The following is a 17,317-nucleotide window of genomic DNA, read 5'->3' on the forward strand; positions in this document are numbered from 1 at the left end:
TATCTGAGTTATGTAATCACTTTGTTTTATGTGATTTACTATAGTTAAATGTCAGTATAAAACTTTTTTACAATGATAATGCATATTCATTCATCTTCTTAATCTCTAAATCAAAAGTCAGAACTCATGTTTTTATAAAGAAATATAAAGAAATTAAAGTGATATATAGTTGTGCATCGGATGAATTAAATGACTGCTACACATATACCAGTTTAATTTTAAGATTTCCAAGTTATAATTTGATATTATTTTAAAAGTTAAGATTTACCAATTAATATTTTAAATCTATGTCCACAGGTTGTTAAAAAGTTAAAATTATAATACTATACTATCATGAGTGTTAAATCAGTCATACAATTTCGGTTCCCCACCTCCCCTAATATCACGAAACCTTTCTCCTCACTTACAACGACTTATATATGTTTCATTTTTCAGATTGCAGCACTTGGTGTTAGAAAAATAGGCTTGATCGTGATGGAAATCACTTTCCTTAAAGTATTTCAAGTACTCTCTGATTTCGTCTTAGAGTTTGGATGCAAGAATACCCAGGATAATCAGCCTTGCTTCGAGTTTGCACAAGACTAATGAAAACTCGAAATGAAGGGAAGTGATTTTCTGGAAACAGAGGATATGAAAAAAGTATGTTTTGAACTCTGAATATGCACTGTATTTATAGGCAAAAAAACAGAACAATGTATAAGGTTGCGACCCTTCATATATTGTGTCTGTTACCAACAGATATATCTGTTCCCAACAGTCGCAATGTTCCAATTCAAAACGAGCAAAACAAACGGTCGTTACGGCAACCGCGTTGCCGTTGCCGTCGATGCGTCGTGCCTCAAGTGCCGTGCCGTCTACAAGCCGCCACTAGCGCCTCTACGCCCACACCCACGCCGGTGTCGCCGGTGGCGACACCGGCGAGGGATGGTGTGAATGGAACATGTGACATAAAAGCTTGGGACCACCAAACCATGCACATGTGACACTATATCCTCACTTTGTCTCTTTGTTGAATGGTTGACATTTAATGATATATAAATGCTTTGGAAAGTTGCTCCACCTTCTATGTGGGACTTCATTCCAATCCATTCAATGCAAAATCAACACACTTGTCATTTTGGAACACTATGTAATTATTACTCCTTGAGTAATTATTACAACAATCCCCCACTTGTTACATAAATGACAATGTCAATTCCAGAAATAGACACACATGAATGTTAATACAGTTTAGTATCTTTCGATTTGAACTAAACCTTAGTAAATATTGTGCAAAGTATAATCGAAATATTAGGTAGCTGTGCTTTGAACCCATATTCCTAATGATCATACCGGCATAAAATTACACACACTCGTTTGTGGTCCTTCGCCTACATTTTCCTCGCCTAGCACTTTTTATGGCCATGTGCTTTCCTGTTTTCGTGAATTTTTATGAGAGAAACTCCAACTCTCATTTGAGACGGCACCATCTCGAAATTCATATAGGTGAAGTTCATATCGTATGTGATTTTCGCAAAAACACATATTTCGATCATGAAGTTCATTAAGAGTATATTGATACTCAGCCCTCAATATCTAATAGTCAACATTGTTGCTTAATGTTGCATTGTCATCCAAATCAACGATTTGTTGTTACCCATTGAATCTTAGGTTAAGGTTTTCTTAACTTCAGATTGGGTTGCTACCGTTGTTGGAACTCTTACTCAAGGAGTTTTAATCCCATACCTCTCGAGGTTTTCTTTACTAAGTCTCTGGCCAGTGGCTTAGTAAAAGGATCTGCTAGATTATAGCTTGTTCGTATATAAGTCAGTGAGATAATTCCATCTTTAATCATCTTTCTCACAAGAGAATGTCTCAGACCTATGCGTCTAGATTTCCCATTATATACTTCACTGTATGCTCTGGCTAGGGTGGCTTGGCTATCACAATGTATCAACACTTTTGAAACATTTTCTTTAGCCAATGGAATTTCCAATAGGAGATCTCTTAGCCATTCAGCTTCTTGTCCTGCAGAAGCTAGAGCCACGAATTCTGATTCCATGGTGGAGAGGGTAATACACGTCTACAAGCCGCCACTAGCGCCTCTACGCCCACGCCCACGCCGGTGTCGCCGGTGGCGACACCGGCGAGGGATGGTGTGAATGGAACATGTGACATAAAAGCTTGGGACCACCAAACCATGCACATGTGGCACTATATCCTCACTTTGTCTCTTTGTTGAATGGTTGGCATTTAATGATATATAAATACTTTGGAAAGTTGCTCCACTTTCTATGTGGGACTTCATTCCAATCCATTCAATGCAAAATCAACACACTTGTCATTTTGGAACACTATGTAATTATTACTCCTTGAGTAATTATTACAACACTTGGTGCCTGTAATAACAATAGTATCATAAAAAAATTATTGAAAACCTTGGACTTGGAGTTGGGGGTGACGATGACCACCGTGAGCACCCCACTGCCTCCGCCCCTAGGTTGGTGGAAAATAATTATGGTAGATCCAAAGTGTGTTCTGACTCATTACAATTCAACACGGAGGTGATAGTAGCTTTTTTCTTTATAATTGGTTAGTGGAACTTTACAAGAATTCAAAGGATAACACGAATGAGCAAATTAAAAAAAAATGTTAGATGTGATACCTAGATTAAGGTATGGTACTCCAAAATGATGTGTACCAATAAATATACATGCTCCAATTGAATTAGCATTCACATATTTATATTAATATTTTATTTTATAATAGTTCTCTCATTCTTCTCTTTTGGATCACTAAAATTTTGTTCTTAACATCGGTATATGCACCATCATTTTCATTGTTCACGGTCACGATCATAAAATGTCACTCCCTATGTCGTCAATAAGACTTGACGGTCAAAATCCTTACATATAACAATAATCTACTAAGTCACTTAATGCAGGTATATAAGACTAAAATAATTTATGGGTAGGAAATGAAGTTGCCATTAAATAAAGAGGAGATAACTTTAATTTAAACATTGGTAGTAGATGCTGAGACTTATCTACTTGCTCTGGATAGTGGGTTTTGTCGTGTTTATAAAGAGGAGGGCCATTCCATGCACTTTACCATCGCATATATATAGCCCCGTCTACTCGTTTGAGAATTACCCACATTTTAACATAAAAACATTTTTTTCTAACACAGAGATGACAGAAATGTGTGGTACTGGCGATTTTGGCAAAATGTTCAACCGAGCAAAGCCTTATTTGTTCACAGTGGGGTTGCAATTTGGGATGGCTGGAACATACGTGTTCAGCATGGCCAGTCTGAATCATGGGATGAGTCGCTTGGTGTTCGTTGTGTACCGCAATGTCATCGCTGCAGTTGCGCTCGCTCCGTTTGCATTGTTCTTTGAAAGGTATATTTTAGAATTTTCAAGTTCGAGTTAGAAGTCTTACATTATTTAAGAATTGTTCAGTTGATGATGAAGACAATATAAGAGATGTGATCAAATGTTTCTCATGATTTTGCAGGAAGACTAGGCCGAAGATGACACTCTCTGTGTTCGTACAAATACTAGCTCTTGGATTTCTTGAGTAATTATCTCAAACCTATATTTTTCAGCACTAATTAACATGACATGTAACATGCATGCTAGAGGAATTGGGGCCACACCCTTGTTTGATCCTATAAGGATTACTAAGAAAAATCTCATTTTAGTTTTATGATCTGTAGACACTTAAAGTTTTTTTTTTGGTAAGCCAAATTTGAATTAGAAGAAATACTTGGATTATTTCAATCTTTCAATCCATGCATGCATACACCTGATTTTCTCTCTAATTTACCTCTTTTTATCACATAGCTTTATATATCACATTAATTTTTTTTTCTCATTTTAGGTGTTATACCAATTAAGGGTCCACATAACATTTTCCATTACATAAATTGTTTTTTTTTTTTACCATGATGTCCTCATCAGCTCAAGTAACTGAGTAGTCTCTCCCAACAAATGAATTTTTCAAGATTTAAACTTGTAATATTTTCCTTACATGAGTTTAACTTGCTTAATAAACTAATGCATTTGGAGATACATAAAATATTCATTATTTAAAGCACTTTGTAATTTCTTTTTAACAGCTCAAACATATTATAAAGTGAACTTATTAGGTCTAGTTAATTTGATTATTTAAATGAAAGAGAAATATAAACAATGTGTTGATAAGACAAATATGTTGTTAATTATCATTATTCTTTGGCCTAAGAGGAAAATTAGTAATAAAATGATGTTATATCCTCCTAAATACTATTATTTTAGAATAAAATTAATACTTAATAAAATATCAAAATGCATTTAAAAAGAATCCAATACTTTTTTAGGATAATCAAGTAGGTGGATTTAGAACTATTCTGAAGTCATTTTTTGCGGTTTATTATGTCACTAAAAGCATTGATTGTTGTAGTGTGTACTTTTTTTTTTTAAAAAAAGTTAACATACTTTTACATAATAGTAGTTTTTTTATGATGCATGGATATTGATATTTCCCAAAACCTACGACCTATAAAGAACGTATACAAAACGTGTTGATGGGATTCCCACTTAATATTACCTCCGTTCTTATATAACTGTTCAGAGAGAAGAAACACATGAATTAAAGAGTATTGTTAATTTTGATAATTTTCATAAAAGTGTTATTTGTTTTCCTATTTCACCCTTTAAAATGTAAGACATTTCTTAGAAAAATATCATTTAATGTTTTCTTAAAATTTTAAGTTGACAGATATATAGGAACAAATTTTTTTCTTCTAAGTTGACAAGAGGTAGTAGTTAATACACTCTTTAGTTTGTAGGAAGAGAAAACGTGAACAGAAAAGATGGAAAGAGAAACAAATGGATTTCTTTGTCCACCTATTCTATCTTACTTCTGAAATGAGAGAACCCTGTCTTTTTCGCGCATATAACTCTTTCTCGCTTCTCTTTCTTTTCTTTCTTACAAGTAACAAATGTGCGTAATAGAGCAACGTTTTTTTTTAAAGAATGGAGCAACGTTATATTCTCCTATACACATTTCTGCTAATCTTCTTTCTATTATATAAAAAATATATTTTTTTGTTACATCGGAAAAAAAACAACAACAAGAACAACTACAACGCAGCCAAACGATCCCTCATAATGAGGGTTTCAAGCTCCATAGGCGGAGTATCTAGCAGACAAAAAGGCAGTTCTAGGTTCGAAGCTCCTCTTTTGGCTAACCAGTCAGCAGGCATGTTACAATCACGGCTGAAGGCACTCAAAGAGACTCTCCACGGTCTATCTAATAACTGAATAATATCATCCAAGATAGGGAGGAAACGTCTGCTGTCAACCTCTCCCAAGGATTTTAGAAGCTCACCACAATCCAAATTGCAAATCACATCTCTGAAGCCTGCATCCCAAGTTATCTGTAATCCTAATTTCAAGGCCCAAGCTTCTGATAACAGTGGGTTCCCTCCTGCTTGGAAAGCCTGGAAACCTCTCACCCACTGCCCTAGCTCATCCCGCAGCAACCCTCCTGCCCCCATACAATGCTCATGGCTTCGATAGCTACCATCCACACACAGACTAACATAACCCGTTGGTGGCAGCTTCCATCTACTGCAGAGCCACCCTACTTCCGTCGGTTGAAGGCCTCTATCCATGGCTTTTACGGTATCATCATGCTCATGGCAAATGCGCCGCCATGCTTCTTGGAGGGGCCAAGGAGATGGTTCAAAAACCATGTTGTTTCTCCACTTCCAGATTCCCCAGAGGCAGAGCATGAATTTCACGCCGTGCACCCCCTGAGCTTGACGCCGCACCCAATGTCTGTAGTCTTGAGCTAGAAAACCCGGCCACCTCAAGGCTCCTGCCATTCTCCAAATTTCCCTAGAGTGTGGGCAGTCTCTAAGACAGTGGATAATGTCTTCCTCCATCGCTGAGCACCTTCCGCAGGCCGGTGAGTCCGTCAAATTGCACTTGAAGCGATATTGGTTCACTTGAATAGAGTTATGCATCACCAACCAGATAAAAAGACGCACTTTCTCTGGGATTTTCGTGTGCCAAATCCAGCGCCAATCCTCTGACGTTGTTGCCGGCGGCTGGGCCTGGTTTCTCAGCCAAAGGTAAGCGTCCCGGACCGTGTAGCAACCCTTGTCACTGGGTTTCCAAATCCAAGTATCTCGCCGCCCCTGGGTAACTCGCGGCTCTATACGCTGCAGCTGCTGGAGGAAGTCAGTGGGCATGGCAGTAAGGAGGCGATCAAGATTCCACACTCCACCAGCGATGATGTCCTTCAAGGCTAAATCGGTGTCGTGGATGTCAACATACGGTATCTGGTTTGCCAAGTTTCCGTTGCCGCTCCAATCAGCGTACCACAGTGAGGTATTACCCTCACCTAAACGATACTGGAAGCCTGACTTCAACTGGTCTCTAGCTTTGAGCAGCCCCTTCCACACATGAGAATCTGATGGCTTAGCTTGGACCTGCAAAATAGAAGATTTACTCAAGTATTTATGTTTAAGGGCTTGGACCCACAGCTTTTGAGGATTATGGAAGATGCTCCATATAGCTTTGCCAAGCAGTGCTGTGTTGGCCTGGTTCATATCACGAAGAGCCAAACCTCCTTCGTTCTTGGGCCTGGTTACCTTGCCCCATCCCACAAGATGCCAACCTCGCGCTCCCTCCTTGCTCCCCCAAATAAAGGAACGCGTGATCTTGTTGATGCGACCTGTCACACAGCGAGGAAGATTGAAAACCTGCATAGTATAAGTTGGAATGGAGGCTATGACTGATTTAGCAAGGCAAACCCTTCCTGCTAGGTTCAACATGTTCATCTTCCAAGAGCCCATCTTCCGTTGAATATTCTCTAGGAGGAAATCAAAGCTTCTCCGTTGAACACGACCTCCTTTGAGAGGGAAGCCCAAGTATTTACCCAGGTCGTTGACGAAGGGGATAGGAGCAATATTAGAGATCTCCGCTTTAACATCCTCAGCAACACCCTTTGAAGTGATAGCTTTGGATTTACTCACGTTAATCTTGAGGCCAGAGTTATCACAAAAGGATTTCATAGTGGAAGCAAGAAGATTAACCTGATTTCTTGAAGCTTGACAAAAAAGCAACACGTCATCAGCAAAGAAGAGATGAGAGATTGGCGGGCCATCTCTAGATATCCTTATTGGCTTCCACACTCCATCATCTACCAAGCTCTGAATAGAAACCGATAGACGCTCCATGCAAAGGACAAAAAGATAAGGTGATAGAGGATCTCCTTGTCGAAGCCCTCTCCCCGGCTTAAACTTTGGTAGACGCGAGCCATTCCAAAGGATTGAAATTTGAGAGGAGGAGACACAACACATAATGAGCCGGATCATGGGTTCCGGGAACCTAAAATACTCCAACGTCTCCTTTAAGAAATCCCAGGAGACACTATCGTATGCCTTCTCCAGATCAATTTTGAAGGCCACCTTACCACTCTTAGCTGTAGAGTGTGCCATGTGATGAATAATTTCTTGAGCAAGGACGGCATTATCCATCGTTCCTCTCCCCGGGATGAAGCTGTTCTGCATTGGACCAATCAAATCATGCAGGAATGGCCGCAGCCTATTGACCAACACTTTGGTGATCAACTTGTAAGTAACATTGCACAAACTTATAGGTCGGAATTCTTTGACAGTAATGGGGTGATCAACTTTTGGGATTAAGACCACCAGAATTTCCATGAGTTCTTCCTCAACCACTCCGCCCTGAAATGCATCTCTCACCATCTTCCACAAGGTGTCACCAACATGGTTCCAATATTTCTTATAAAAGAATGGCTGGAAGCCATCCGGACCAGGAGCTGTGTAAGATTTCATGCTCATTAGGGCCTCTCTGACTTCCTCTTTTCCCACTGATTGCACAAGAAGATCCCTCGCCGCCTCAGAAAGACAAGGAAAGCGGGTATGGGTAAGGACCGACCCCATTAGAGGAGGGCCCGCCGCAAAAAGATTGGTGAAAAAACCCTGCACCTCCTGCTTAAGGACCTCCGCCTCGGAGCACCACTCACCATTTTGCAACTTAAGATGGTGGATGAAATTCCTCTTTCTTCTAACAATAGTTTGGGTGTGGAAGTACGCCGTATTACGGTCTCCAAACCGCACCCTATTGTCTCTAGCTTTCTGGTACCAAAGGAGCTCTTCTTGCCTGAGAATACTCCTGTAATCACGCTGCAAATCAGCCTCAAAGAGGACCATGTCCGATGTGACTCTCAAGTCAAGCTCTCGTTGGACTCCACGAAGGCGGGCTTCAATATGCCTCTTCTTTCTGAAAATGTTGCCAAAGACTTCCTTGTTGAACTCTTGAGACGCCTTCTGGACCCTGGCAAGCTTATGGTGCATTCTCTCCTCCCCCGACCGCCAAGCATTCTCGACAACTGATTCAAATTGGGAGTGCTCCGCCCAGGCAGCAAGGAAGCGGAATGGCCGGTCCTGAGCAGAAGACAAGGTGATCCCACAGTGAAGAAGAAGAGGACTATGATCAGAGTGCACCCTATTAAGGACCTCCACAAACGCATCAGGGAACGCCATCCGCCAATCAACATCTCCCAACGCTCTGTCCAACCGCTTGGACACGGTTAATCTATTTTGAACCTTTCTGAACCATGTGAACTTACGGCCCACAGAACCCAGGTCCATGAGGTTACACCTTTCAAGGATAGACGCAAAGTGATCAGCTCTACTAGGAATGAATTCACCCCCCCGGACTTCAGAAGGCAGAAGAATTTCATTAAAGTCTCCTAAGAGCAGCCAAGGAAGGCTAGACAAGCTACGAAGGAGAAGAAGGTGATCCCACAAACCTTCTCTCTGAACCGGAATAGGTGAGGCATACACAGCACTGCAAACCCATGAGAAATTTGCTTTCCAAATCTCAAAGGTCACTACTTGTTGATAGGTGTCAATGACTCTGAAGTTCATATTAGAGCCTTTGTTAGCTAGCACCCAGATCCCACCACTGAAGCCCCTGGCCTCCTCAATGAAGATAGGAGCAAAGCCAAGAGAGGACCAGAATCTATTTGCTCTCCTGAACTGGCATTTGGTTTCTAACAGGATAACCACATCTGGCTTTTTGCTACGAACAATGTCTCGCATAGCAAGTTTCCCATGCTCATGTAAAGCACCTCTCACATTCCAAGATACTATTTTGAAATCATCAAAACCAATCATTAAAACAATGTTTGGAAAATTAGGGGTTGTCCCCTTGGCCCCATAGACAAAGGACCAATCAGTCATTAATGACAATTGCATTTGAAATCTGCACGAGCCCTGGCTCAGCTCCTTCCAGTAATAGCTGGTTCTTAGTGTTATCATCAAACACTACCATTGCATCTGCATGCCGTTCATTAGAGACATTTATGGTACTTGGACCCTGATTGGATTCAACATTAAAACCTTGTCCTCCACGGTCCCAATCTTCCCCTCGGAATCTGCGTTTTTTGTTAAATCCTAATGTTTGGTCACTGGGCCCACCAATTGATTGGAATTGAAAAACTCCAGGAGACAAGATTGCAATAGCATTGCCAACGTCCCTTGTTTTCTTCCCCTCATCATTGGTCCTTGACTGCTCATCATTGGTCTTTAATTTCTCATCATTGGTGTCTTGAATTCCATTGCCTTTTCCCTTGGAATCTTTGACTATTCCCTCTTTAATTTGCTCCTTTCCTTGTCCTTTCCTGCCTTGGTTGCCGTTTTGTTTGCCATGTGTTCCTTTGGCCGCGGCCCCACCTTCTTTATTCCTAGGTTGTGCGTTATTTTTTGATCTCCCAGGAATATTCCCTGCCGCCATGTTGGATACCTGGGTCGTTGGCTTTTTCTGATTTTTCTTTTTCCTCGTAACCGTCATCCACGTACCCAAGGGCTCCACCTCTTGCTCATCATTGCCATTCAGAGCCTGTTTCTCCGTTTGAATTGCCTCATGAATGCCTGTATCCTCAATAATTCCGGAGTCCGTAACTGCCTTCTCTTGTAACGGCTGGTCATCAATTTGGACGTCCATTGACCCCATCATCTCATCCGCCGTCCCTGTGGCCTTCTGAGCCTCCACTGCCCCGGCTGCAGCCGGCGCCGGCGTAGGTTTTCCTGCTGGTGTTGCCGGGCCACTGCATTCCCTGCTTCTATGGCCATAGCATCCACAACGCGTGCAGATCACATGGAGGCCCTCGTATTCAATGTTGTACCAGTAGTCCTCTAGGCAGATTTTACCCACCACCGGCTTGTTCAGGTCAAGCTCAACACAAATTCTAGCAAATCTGCCTCTCTCCGCCTTGAGTGTGCTCCTATCCAGTTTAACTGGTTTGCCAATGGCTCGAGCCGCTGATAGTAGATAGCTCTCATTGTAGAACACCACATTCAACCCAGGAATTCGAATCCAAGCTAACGTTTTCTTAACTCGCGCTGCCGGGGAGATGAATTCCGGGCTCCATGTGGAAACCGCCAGGTAGTGATCAAAGACCATCCATGGCCCTCCTCCCATGACTTTTTCTTTATCTGCCTCTCTATCGAATTTGACCATGTAGAAGCCATTGTCCACATCCATGAGATCAAACTCTCCTGCAGGCCTCCATAAACTTGTTAATTTGGCCTTCATTGTTCTGTAACCCAGCTTCTTTCCCAGTAGTGTAATCACTAGTGAGTTCTCCCATGGAGAACACATGCTTTCAATCACCTCCCGTTCCACCACTATTTTAGGCAATAGTGGATTGTCATTGACATAGATCACCTTCATTGTACCCTTATCAATCAGGTCCTCAAACTGCTGAGGAGGAGGGACAGGTTGTCCCCCCATGAGCTTATCCTTGAATGATGTACGCTGGGCTTGGGTGCCGTCATCCGGCGGCTTCGGGCTGCCTCCTCCCATGGGAGAGAAAGCCGATGACTCACACTCCATCGTTCACTCCATCTTTCACGATATTAAACCATATAAAAAAAAAAAAAAAAAATATATATATATATTAAATGAAAAAAATAAATGTTTGGTATTTAAAAAATGTAAAAATTATTTTTTATTTTAAACTTCATTTAGTAAGTAATAGGATTTGCAAGAGGATGGAATATGGGGATTAACTAGAACTATTTGCCTTAATATGTACCTACCACTTCTCACTTCAATTATTTCAATGATATACCACAAGTTCAAATATATGTGTAATTTCCATTAATACTTGAAACACACTTACACCTTTGAGATATAAAAAAAGATGATAGAGAAATCAGAGATATTATAGATGATCGATGTGATATGAATAAAATAAAGAAATAATTAAGAAGAGAATGTGAGTGAAAATCAAATAAAAGAGAAAGTTGAGTTGTGAATCAATACTTATCTAAATATAAGTCTAACCATAGGAGTTGTTGAGTATTTTAAAGGCTTAATTACATTTTTAGTTCATCTAGTTTACAAAAGGGCAATTTTGATCCTTATAGTTTCAATTACTCTAATCAAGTCCTTTACTTTTAAAATTGAACAAATATAATCCAAATAATAAATGATTGTCCAATAATTAAGAAAAAGATTAATTATTTGTTTTTTTTATGTGAGTAGCGTATTATGTGTCACTTTCTACGTCCAAAATCATTATTTATGTTAGCTTTTTTTTTTCGTTACCCGTTAACAATATAATTTTTGGACCAAATTTGGTCAATCTTGAAAGTAGATGACGTTAGTTTGAGTAATTAAAACTATAGCACTAAAATCATGTATTCTCAAAACTATAGGGACCGAAATGTTATTAAGCCTATTTGAGTCTATGATTGCATCTTTTCCAAACACCTTTTCTTTTTTCTAGATTTCTGATAAATTTTGTTTCAGTAGTAGTTAAAATTCACACGTACTTTTCATTGTTAAATAAAAAAAAAGGATGTAATGATTTGTTTGCTCTATGATTGTAATTACTTGGAGACACAATTTCTTAGAGAAACAACAGGAGCGAGAAAAGTCAGAAACGAAAAAACAGAGACGAGTGAATAAATAGTTAAAAGCATTCATTAAGCAAATTATGACAGCAAAAAATATCATTCTCTATTGTCATGCAGTCTGCAATTTCTTTGTGCCTGTTAATAATTTTTCCTAAATATATTGTTATTTTAGGCCAGTAATTGATCAAGGCTTCACTTTCTTGGGGATGCAATACACCTCAGCTTCATTTGCATCTTCTGTCATGAACGCCGTACCCTCCGTGACCTTTGTGTTAGCAGTAATACTCAGGTGAAGTTCAAATCTTACAAGATTATAAATTCATTGGCGATTTGTGTACACCAATTTTTAGCGATACTGACGACAACAGCCATTTGTGGTCATTAATTTCTGACCGCCATATTAATTTGCAGTTTGTGGCAGTTAGAAAACACCATAAACTGCAGGTGTCGTCCGTGTTCCTCAAAAATCAGTGTACGCGAATCAATTTTGTTACACATTTAAAATTATTCAAAACAAAAAATGGAACCTTTTAACAGGAGTCTCATTATACAAAATTGTACAAGTGTTATTTCTCTTTTTAACAATCTCTAATGCAAAATTGTATATGTATATATACTCTACTCTATGTTTTATCAGGTTAGAGCGTGTAAAAATCAAAGAGTTAAGAAGTCAAGCAAAGGTGATTGGAACCTTGGTATCATTTGCAGGGGCCTTGTTAATGACACTGTACAAAGGTCCTCAAGTTCACCTATTCCATAACCCAAACACAACTCACCAGGAGAGTGGAAATCACTCCACTCAGAGTCACCAACACTGGATCGCAGGGACTCTCTTTATTGGTCTGGGTTGTTTGGCTTGGTCTTCTTTCTACATTTTGCAGGTAACTTACTAGTTATTTCATCAAATTAGTTGGGAGTGAACCATCATTTTGGTCTGAGAATAAGATTGGCTCGGTCAATTTAGTCTCTAAAAGATGGAAATTTCCATTTTCATACGAGAAAGATGCAAAATGGCAAATGGAATCAATCTTTCATAAATTAAATTGAAGTTGCAAAATGAATACCTTTTTCATTTTTAGAAGCCACTGAAAAGACTTAGTTATACTTTAATTTGGTCTATATAATTTCAATAGTCCAAATTAAGTCCCTCGAGTTTTAAAATTGAACAAATTGGGTTCATATGTTAACTTATCATCATAATAATGAGCATGTTTAAATCACCCTAAGTAAATATGAGGTAAAATCATCATAGCTTAGAGAACACGATAATATTTAACATGTATTTAGGAAATTTCAGCTCATGACTAGACGTGTAAGATCAGTGATCAAATAATTACTGAATCACCTAATGCCAAAGTAATTTTATCCCATATTTAAGGTGATTTAGACAACTCATATAATTAACAATAAAAGTGAATGTGGATCACAATTTTTTTTTTATGTGAATGAAAATTTAATACCATTTATATCACTTTCAACATAATTTTTCTTACAAAATGTCAATTTTTTCTTTTTAATATTACATGACAAGATGGAGTTAATTTAAATAATTGAAGCTATATGAACCAAAATCACGCAAAGTTGGGGACATGTTGTTTGGGTGGGGAGGTTCTGAGATTAATTTCTAGAGAGTGCAATTTATCTTTCTGATGAATCAAAATCACGCATTTATAAAAAAGGATGAGAATCAAAAGTGTAATTAAGCCATGTGAAAAATAATAATTTCTATATTTCAAAGGCTAAAGTGCCCAATCAAACATCTTTCAGGCACGAAAATGATAGTTTACTAAAATAATTAGGCATGAGTGATTAAATATCATGATATTTGTTACACTCTGTTCTAGCTCACAACAAATTGTGATTATGCAAGAACAGTCCATAACAATAAGAAGGTACCCTGCGGAACTATCACTATCATCCTTGATTTGTTTGGTTGGTGCTATGGAAAGTGCTGTGGTTGCATTGGTTGCAGAACATCGCTCTCAAGCATGGACTATTGGTTTTGATTACAGGCTCTATGGCCCTCTCTACACTGTTAGTACAACAATTACTTGCTTTCAACTTCAATCTCTTTCAAATCTCTACATTAATATGAGAATTTAATTAGTTAATACAAAAGCAATTTTTCATCATTTCAGGGTATAATCAGTTCGGGTATAGCATATTATGTACAAGGGTTGGTAATGAAAAGCAGAGGTCCAGTGTTTGTTACATCCTTTAATCCTCTTTGCACGATCATCGTTGCAGCTTTGGGTTCCTTCATTTTAGGAGAACATCTCTACCTGGGAAGGTATTTCCTCACTTGAATTATTTCGGCTTAAATATGGTTTTAGTCCCTGAAAGAGAGTGAATTATTAATTTTAGTTCCTCAAATATTTTTCGTTGAATTATATCTCAAATTTTCAGAAATTTGTGTCCCTAAAAAGACCAATAACTACAGAAAAAAGTAATTTTTAATTACAACGTTTTTTAGTAATTTCAGTTCTCGAAATATTATTTTTAATCCTAGAAATTTGATTTTAGTCCCTCTCAGAAACTCAAACATATTTATTTCCAGAAATTGAGGATGCATTTCAATGAAAAAAATTTAGATGGACCAAAATCAACAAACATCAACATTTCGTTATTTTGTAGAAACAAAAACCATATTTAACCAAATTATTTTTTTTATAAGCAAGTTTCATTCAAGTTATGTGTCCCTTTTTTTTTACTTTTTCATTTTTTGTCAATTAACAGTTTTTAATATAATTATAGGCACACAAATGGACTCTTTATATTATTTATTCTTGTTATATGTATAACTTGTTAGTTTTTCTGAATGATACTCTGTTTCTGTGTACACTTTTTTTTATCTCAGTATTATTGGAAGCATCATCATCGCAGTGGGTCTTTACTCTGTGGTTTGGGGAAAAGGGAAGGACTATGTAGACCTCACATCACCATCAGGAACAACAACACCAACAAAGGAAACGGAAAATTTACAGCTGCCAATTTCCTCATCAACTAATACTAAATAACAGGGGAATTAACATATTAATTAATTAATTAAAAGAAAGTTGTATAAGGCTCAAACCCTTGATTATCTTGTGTCTACGGATAATGTGACAAAAATTGTCGTGTAGGGTAAATATGGTGGTGTTTGTTAGTGTTGCCATTGGCAATATAACATGAGCCATGTTATGTTGAAAGTTGAAACACGACTTTGTTTAGATTAATACTTTGTTAAATCAAGTGTTTACTATCTTTTTATCATAGGCTTAATTGCACTTTTAGTCCCTCACGTTTACCTTTTGTGCGGTTATCGTCCCCAAAGTAAAAAATAGCAAAAAACGTCACTCACTTTGTTAAACGACAGCACTTTTGGTCCTTCACCCCTATTCTATCCAAATTTTAACGGTTTTTGAAAAAAAAATTAAAAAAAAACTTTTTTTTCAATCATCTTCGTTCACCTTCAGGCTTCAACACCATCAAAACCCAAAACATTGAAACCCAATTTCTGAATCAACTCATTAATCTATTAACACTCATTTAAATCACCACAAAAACATGAAGGATCATGTAAGAGGAATGTAATGCTGGATATGCAATGAGAAGGCTTGATAGAACAAAATTTGGTAGAAAGGGGTGTCAGATTCCAAATCCATGATCCTTATAACCTTCAGTCTTGCTTACTTCATGTCACAGATCTAAAAACAACGATAACCTCTTTCAGGTTCCAGATCCAGGTGGGTGAAGAAGAACCCCAATTCTTAGCATCCCTAAAAAACTGAGCAAAACCATGAACCAAGCACCCTTCTCCCCCTAAAATTGAAGAGAAATGGAAAAAGGGCAAGTAGAAAAGAGGAAGAACCCGAGGGAAATCGAGGTAGAGAATGGGGTTTTCGATTCAACCATGGTTCTTCTATGTAGTGCTCACAATCACAAGCGGGAATAAAGTATAGTTCATTTCGACGCAAACCCAGACCCAATCTCTGTCTCATACTCAGATCTAACCAGTGCTAAAGAGGTGGGGTTGAAGGTGTTGGTGCTGGAGAATGATCTCGATTCATGCTTTTTCTGGTTTGGTGGAGGGGAAAGGATAATGTTTTGGTGGAGAAGGATCTCAATTCATGTGTTTTGCTGGTTTGTTGTAGGGGAAAGGCTAATGTTTTGGTGGCTTGTTGTTGATGATGAGTTTGTTCTTATTTTTTCTGGAAAATAATTGAAGAAGATAAAGAACATCATAAATTTTATGGGTTTTTCATTTTTCTATTTTTTATTAATTTTTTTCTTCAGAAAACTGTTAAATATTTGACAGAAAACGTTAGTTTTTCGACAGAATAGGGATGAAGGACCAAAAGTGCTGTCGTTTGACAAAGTGAGGGACGTTTTTTGCTATTTTCTTACTTTAGGGACGATAATCGCACAAAAGGCAAATGTGATGGACCAAAAGTGCAATTAAGCCTATACGATAATGTAATTATATGAAAAATGCTAGCAACACTTTCTTCAACATTTTCTTATCAATTGATTAAAATTCACCTAAGTTTTAGTGTTTAACTATTAATATGAGACCCACATAAATTTCAACTAATTAATAAAATAGTGTTGAAGATAGTGTTGCTAATTTTTATTCTTGTCAAAGCAGTCTATATACAAATGGTTGGTAGTGTGAAGCAGAGGCCCATTTTACCATCATTTTCTTTTTTTGTCAATGTAAGTGTAATATCTAGTTTTTTTGTCAAGAGTAACATCTTTTAATCCTCGGTTTTCTACTACTTTTTTTTGGTCCATCTTTTAATCCTCTTTCCTTGTTGCTGTTGCTGCTCTGGGCCCCACTAAATCTAGGAGAACAACTCTCACTCCCCGCAAAGGCTTTTCTCATTATGCTTTAGTCCAAGTCCAGTCTATCTGCTACTTTCGTTTTAATCCTTATTTTTAGTATTTTGCTGTCGAAAAAAATGGCATTTTATTCACTTCAAGGAAATTTATGAGACCCAGCGTATTGACCACCGTTTAGGTTACATTGCTACCATCAATTGCTAAGGCCACACCATGGTCCCCAAGTCATGCTCAACAACACCATCATTCACCATATTTTCATTGCATCAACAAGCAAGTCTGACTTTGCATGTTGGTTGGTAGTTTTATTGGAAGCAAATGAAATTTGGTACTATGATGGCACTGGGCCCAATTTGTCCAGCAGGCCCAAAAGGACTAGCAAGGCCCCAACTTGGATGAAGGGTTTTAGCCGTCTTTAATCTCTACTTTATTTTATTGAACAAAAAAAATCTCACTTTTTAGTTTTTAAGCATTAAGCATATATGCTCAGACACATACGTCGGCTTTTCCTTTCCCTAATATATTGTTTGGTTGGAGGGGAGTCGAGGGGAGGGAAGGGGAGGGGAGG

General features: G+C 38.3%; 1 protein-coding gene across 1 annotated transcript; it reads left to right on the top strand.

The window, feature by feature from the left end:
• Positions 1–3,118: 3,118 nt before the first annotated feature.
• LOC130734359 (WAT1-related protein At4g08290-like) lies at positions 3,119–15,180 on the top strand. The gene is made up of 7 exons (XM_057586724.1): positions 3,119–3,382; positions 3,498–3,560; positions 12,101–12,217; positions 12,566–12,809; positions 13,804–13,962; positions 14,067–14,218; positions 14,786–15,180. The coding sequence occupies exons 1-7, from the start codon at positions 3,171–3,173 to the stop codon at positions 14,943–14,945; spliced, it is 1,107 nt and encodes a 368-aa protein (XP_057442707.1). The 5' UTR covers positions 3,119–3,170; the 3' UTR covers positions 14,946–15,180.
• The last annotated feature ends 2,137 nt before the right edge of the window (positions 15,181–17,317 follow it).

The sequence above is a fragment of the Lotus japonicus genome, chromosome 1, assembly GCF_012489685.1.
Source record: "Lotus japonicus ecotype B-129 chromosome 1, LjGifu_v1.2".
NCBI classification, from domain to species: domain Eukaryota; kingdom Viridiplantae; phylum Streptophyta; class Magnoliopsida; order Fabales; family Fabaceae; genus Lotus; species Lotus japonicus.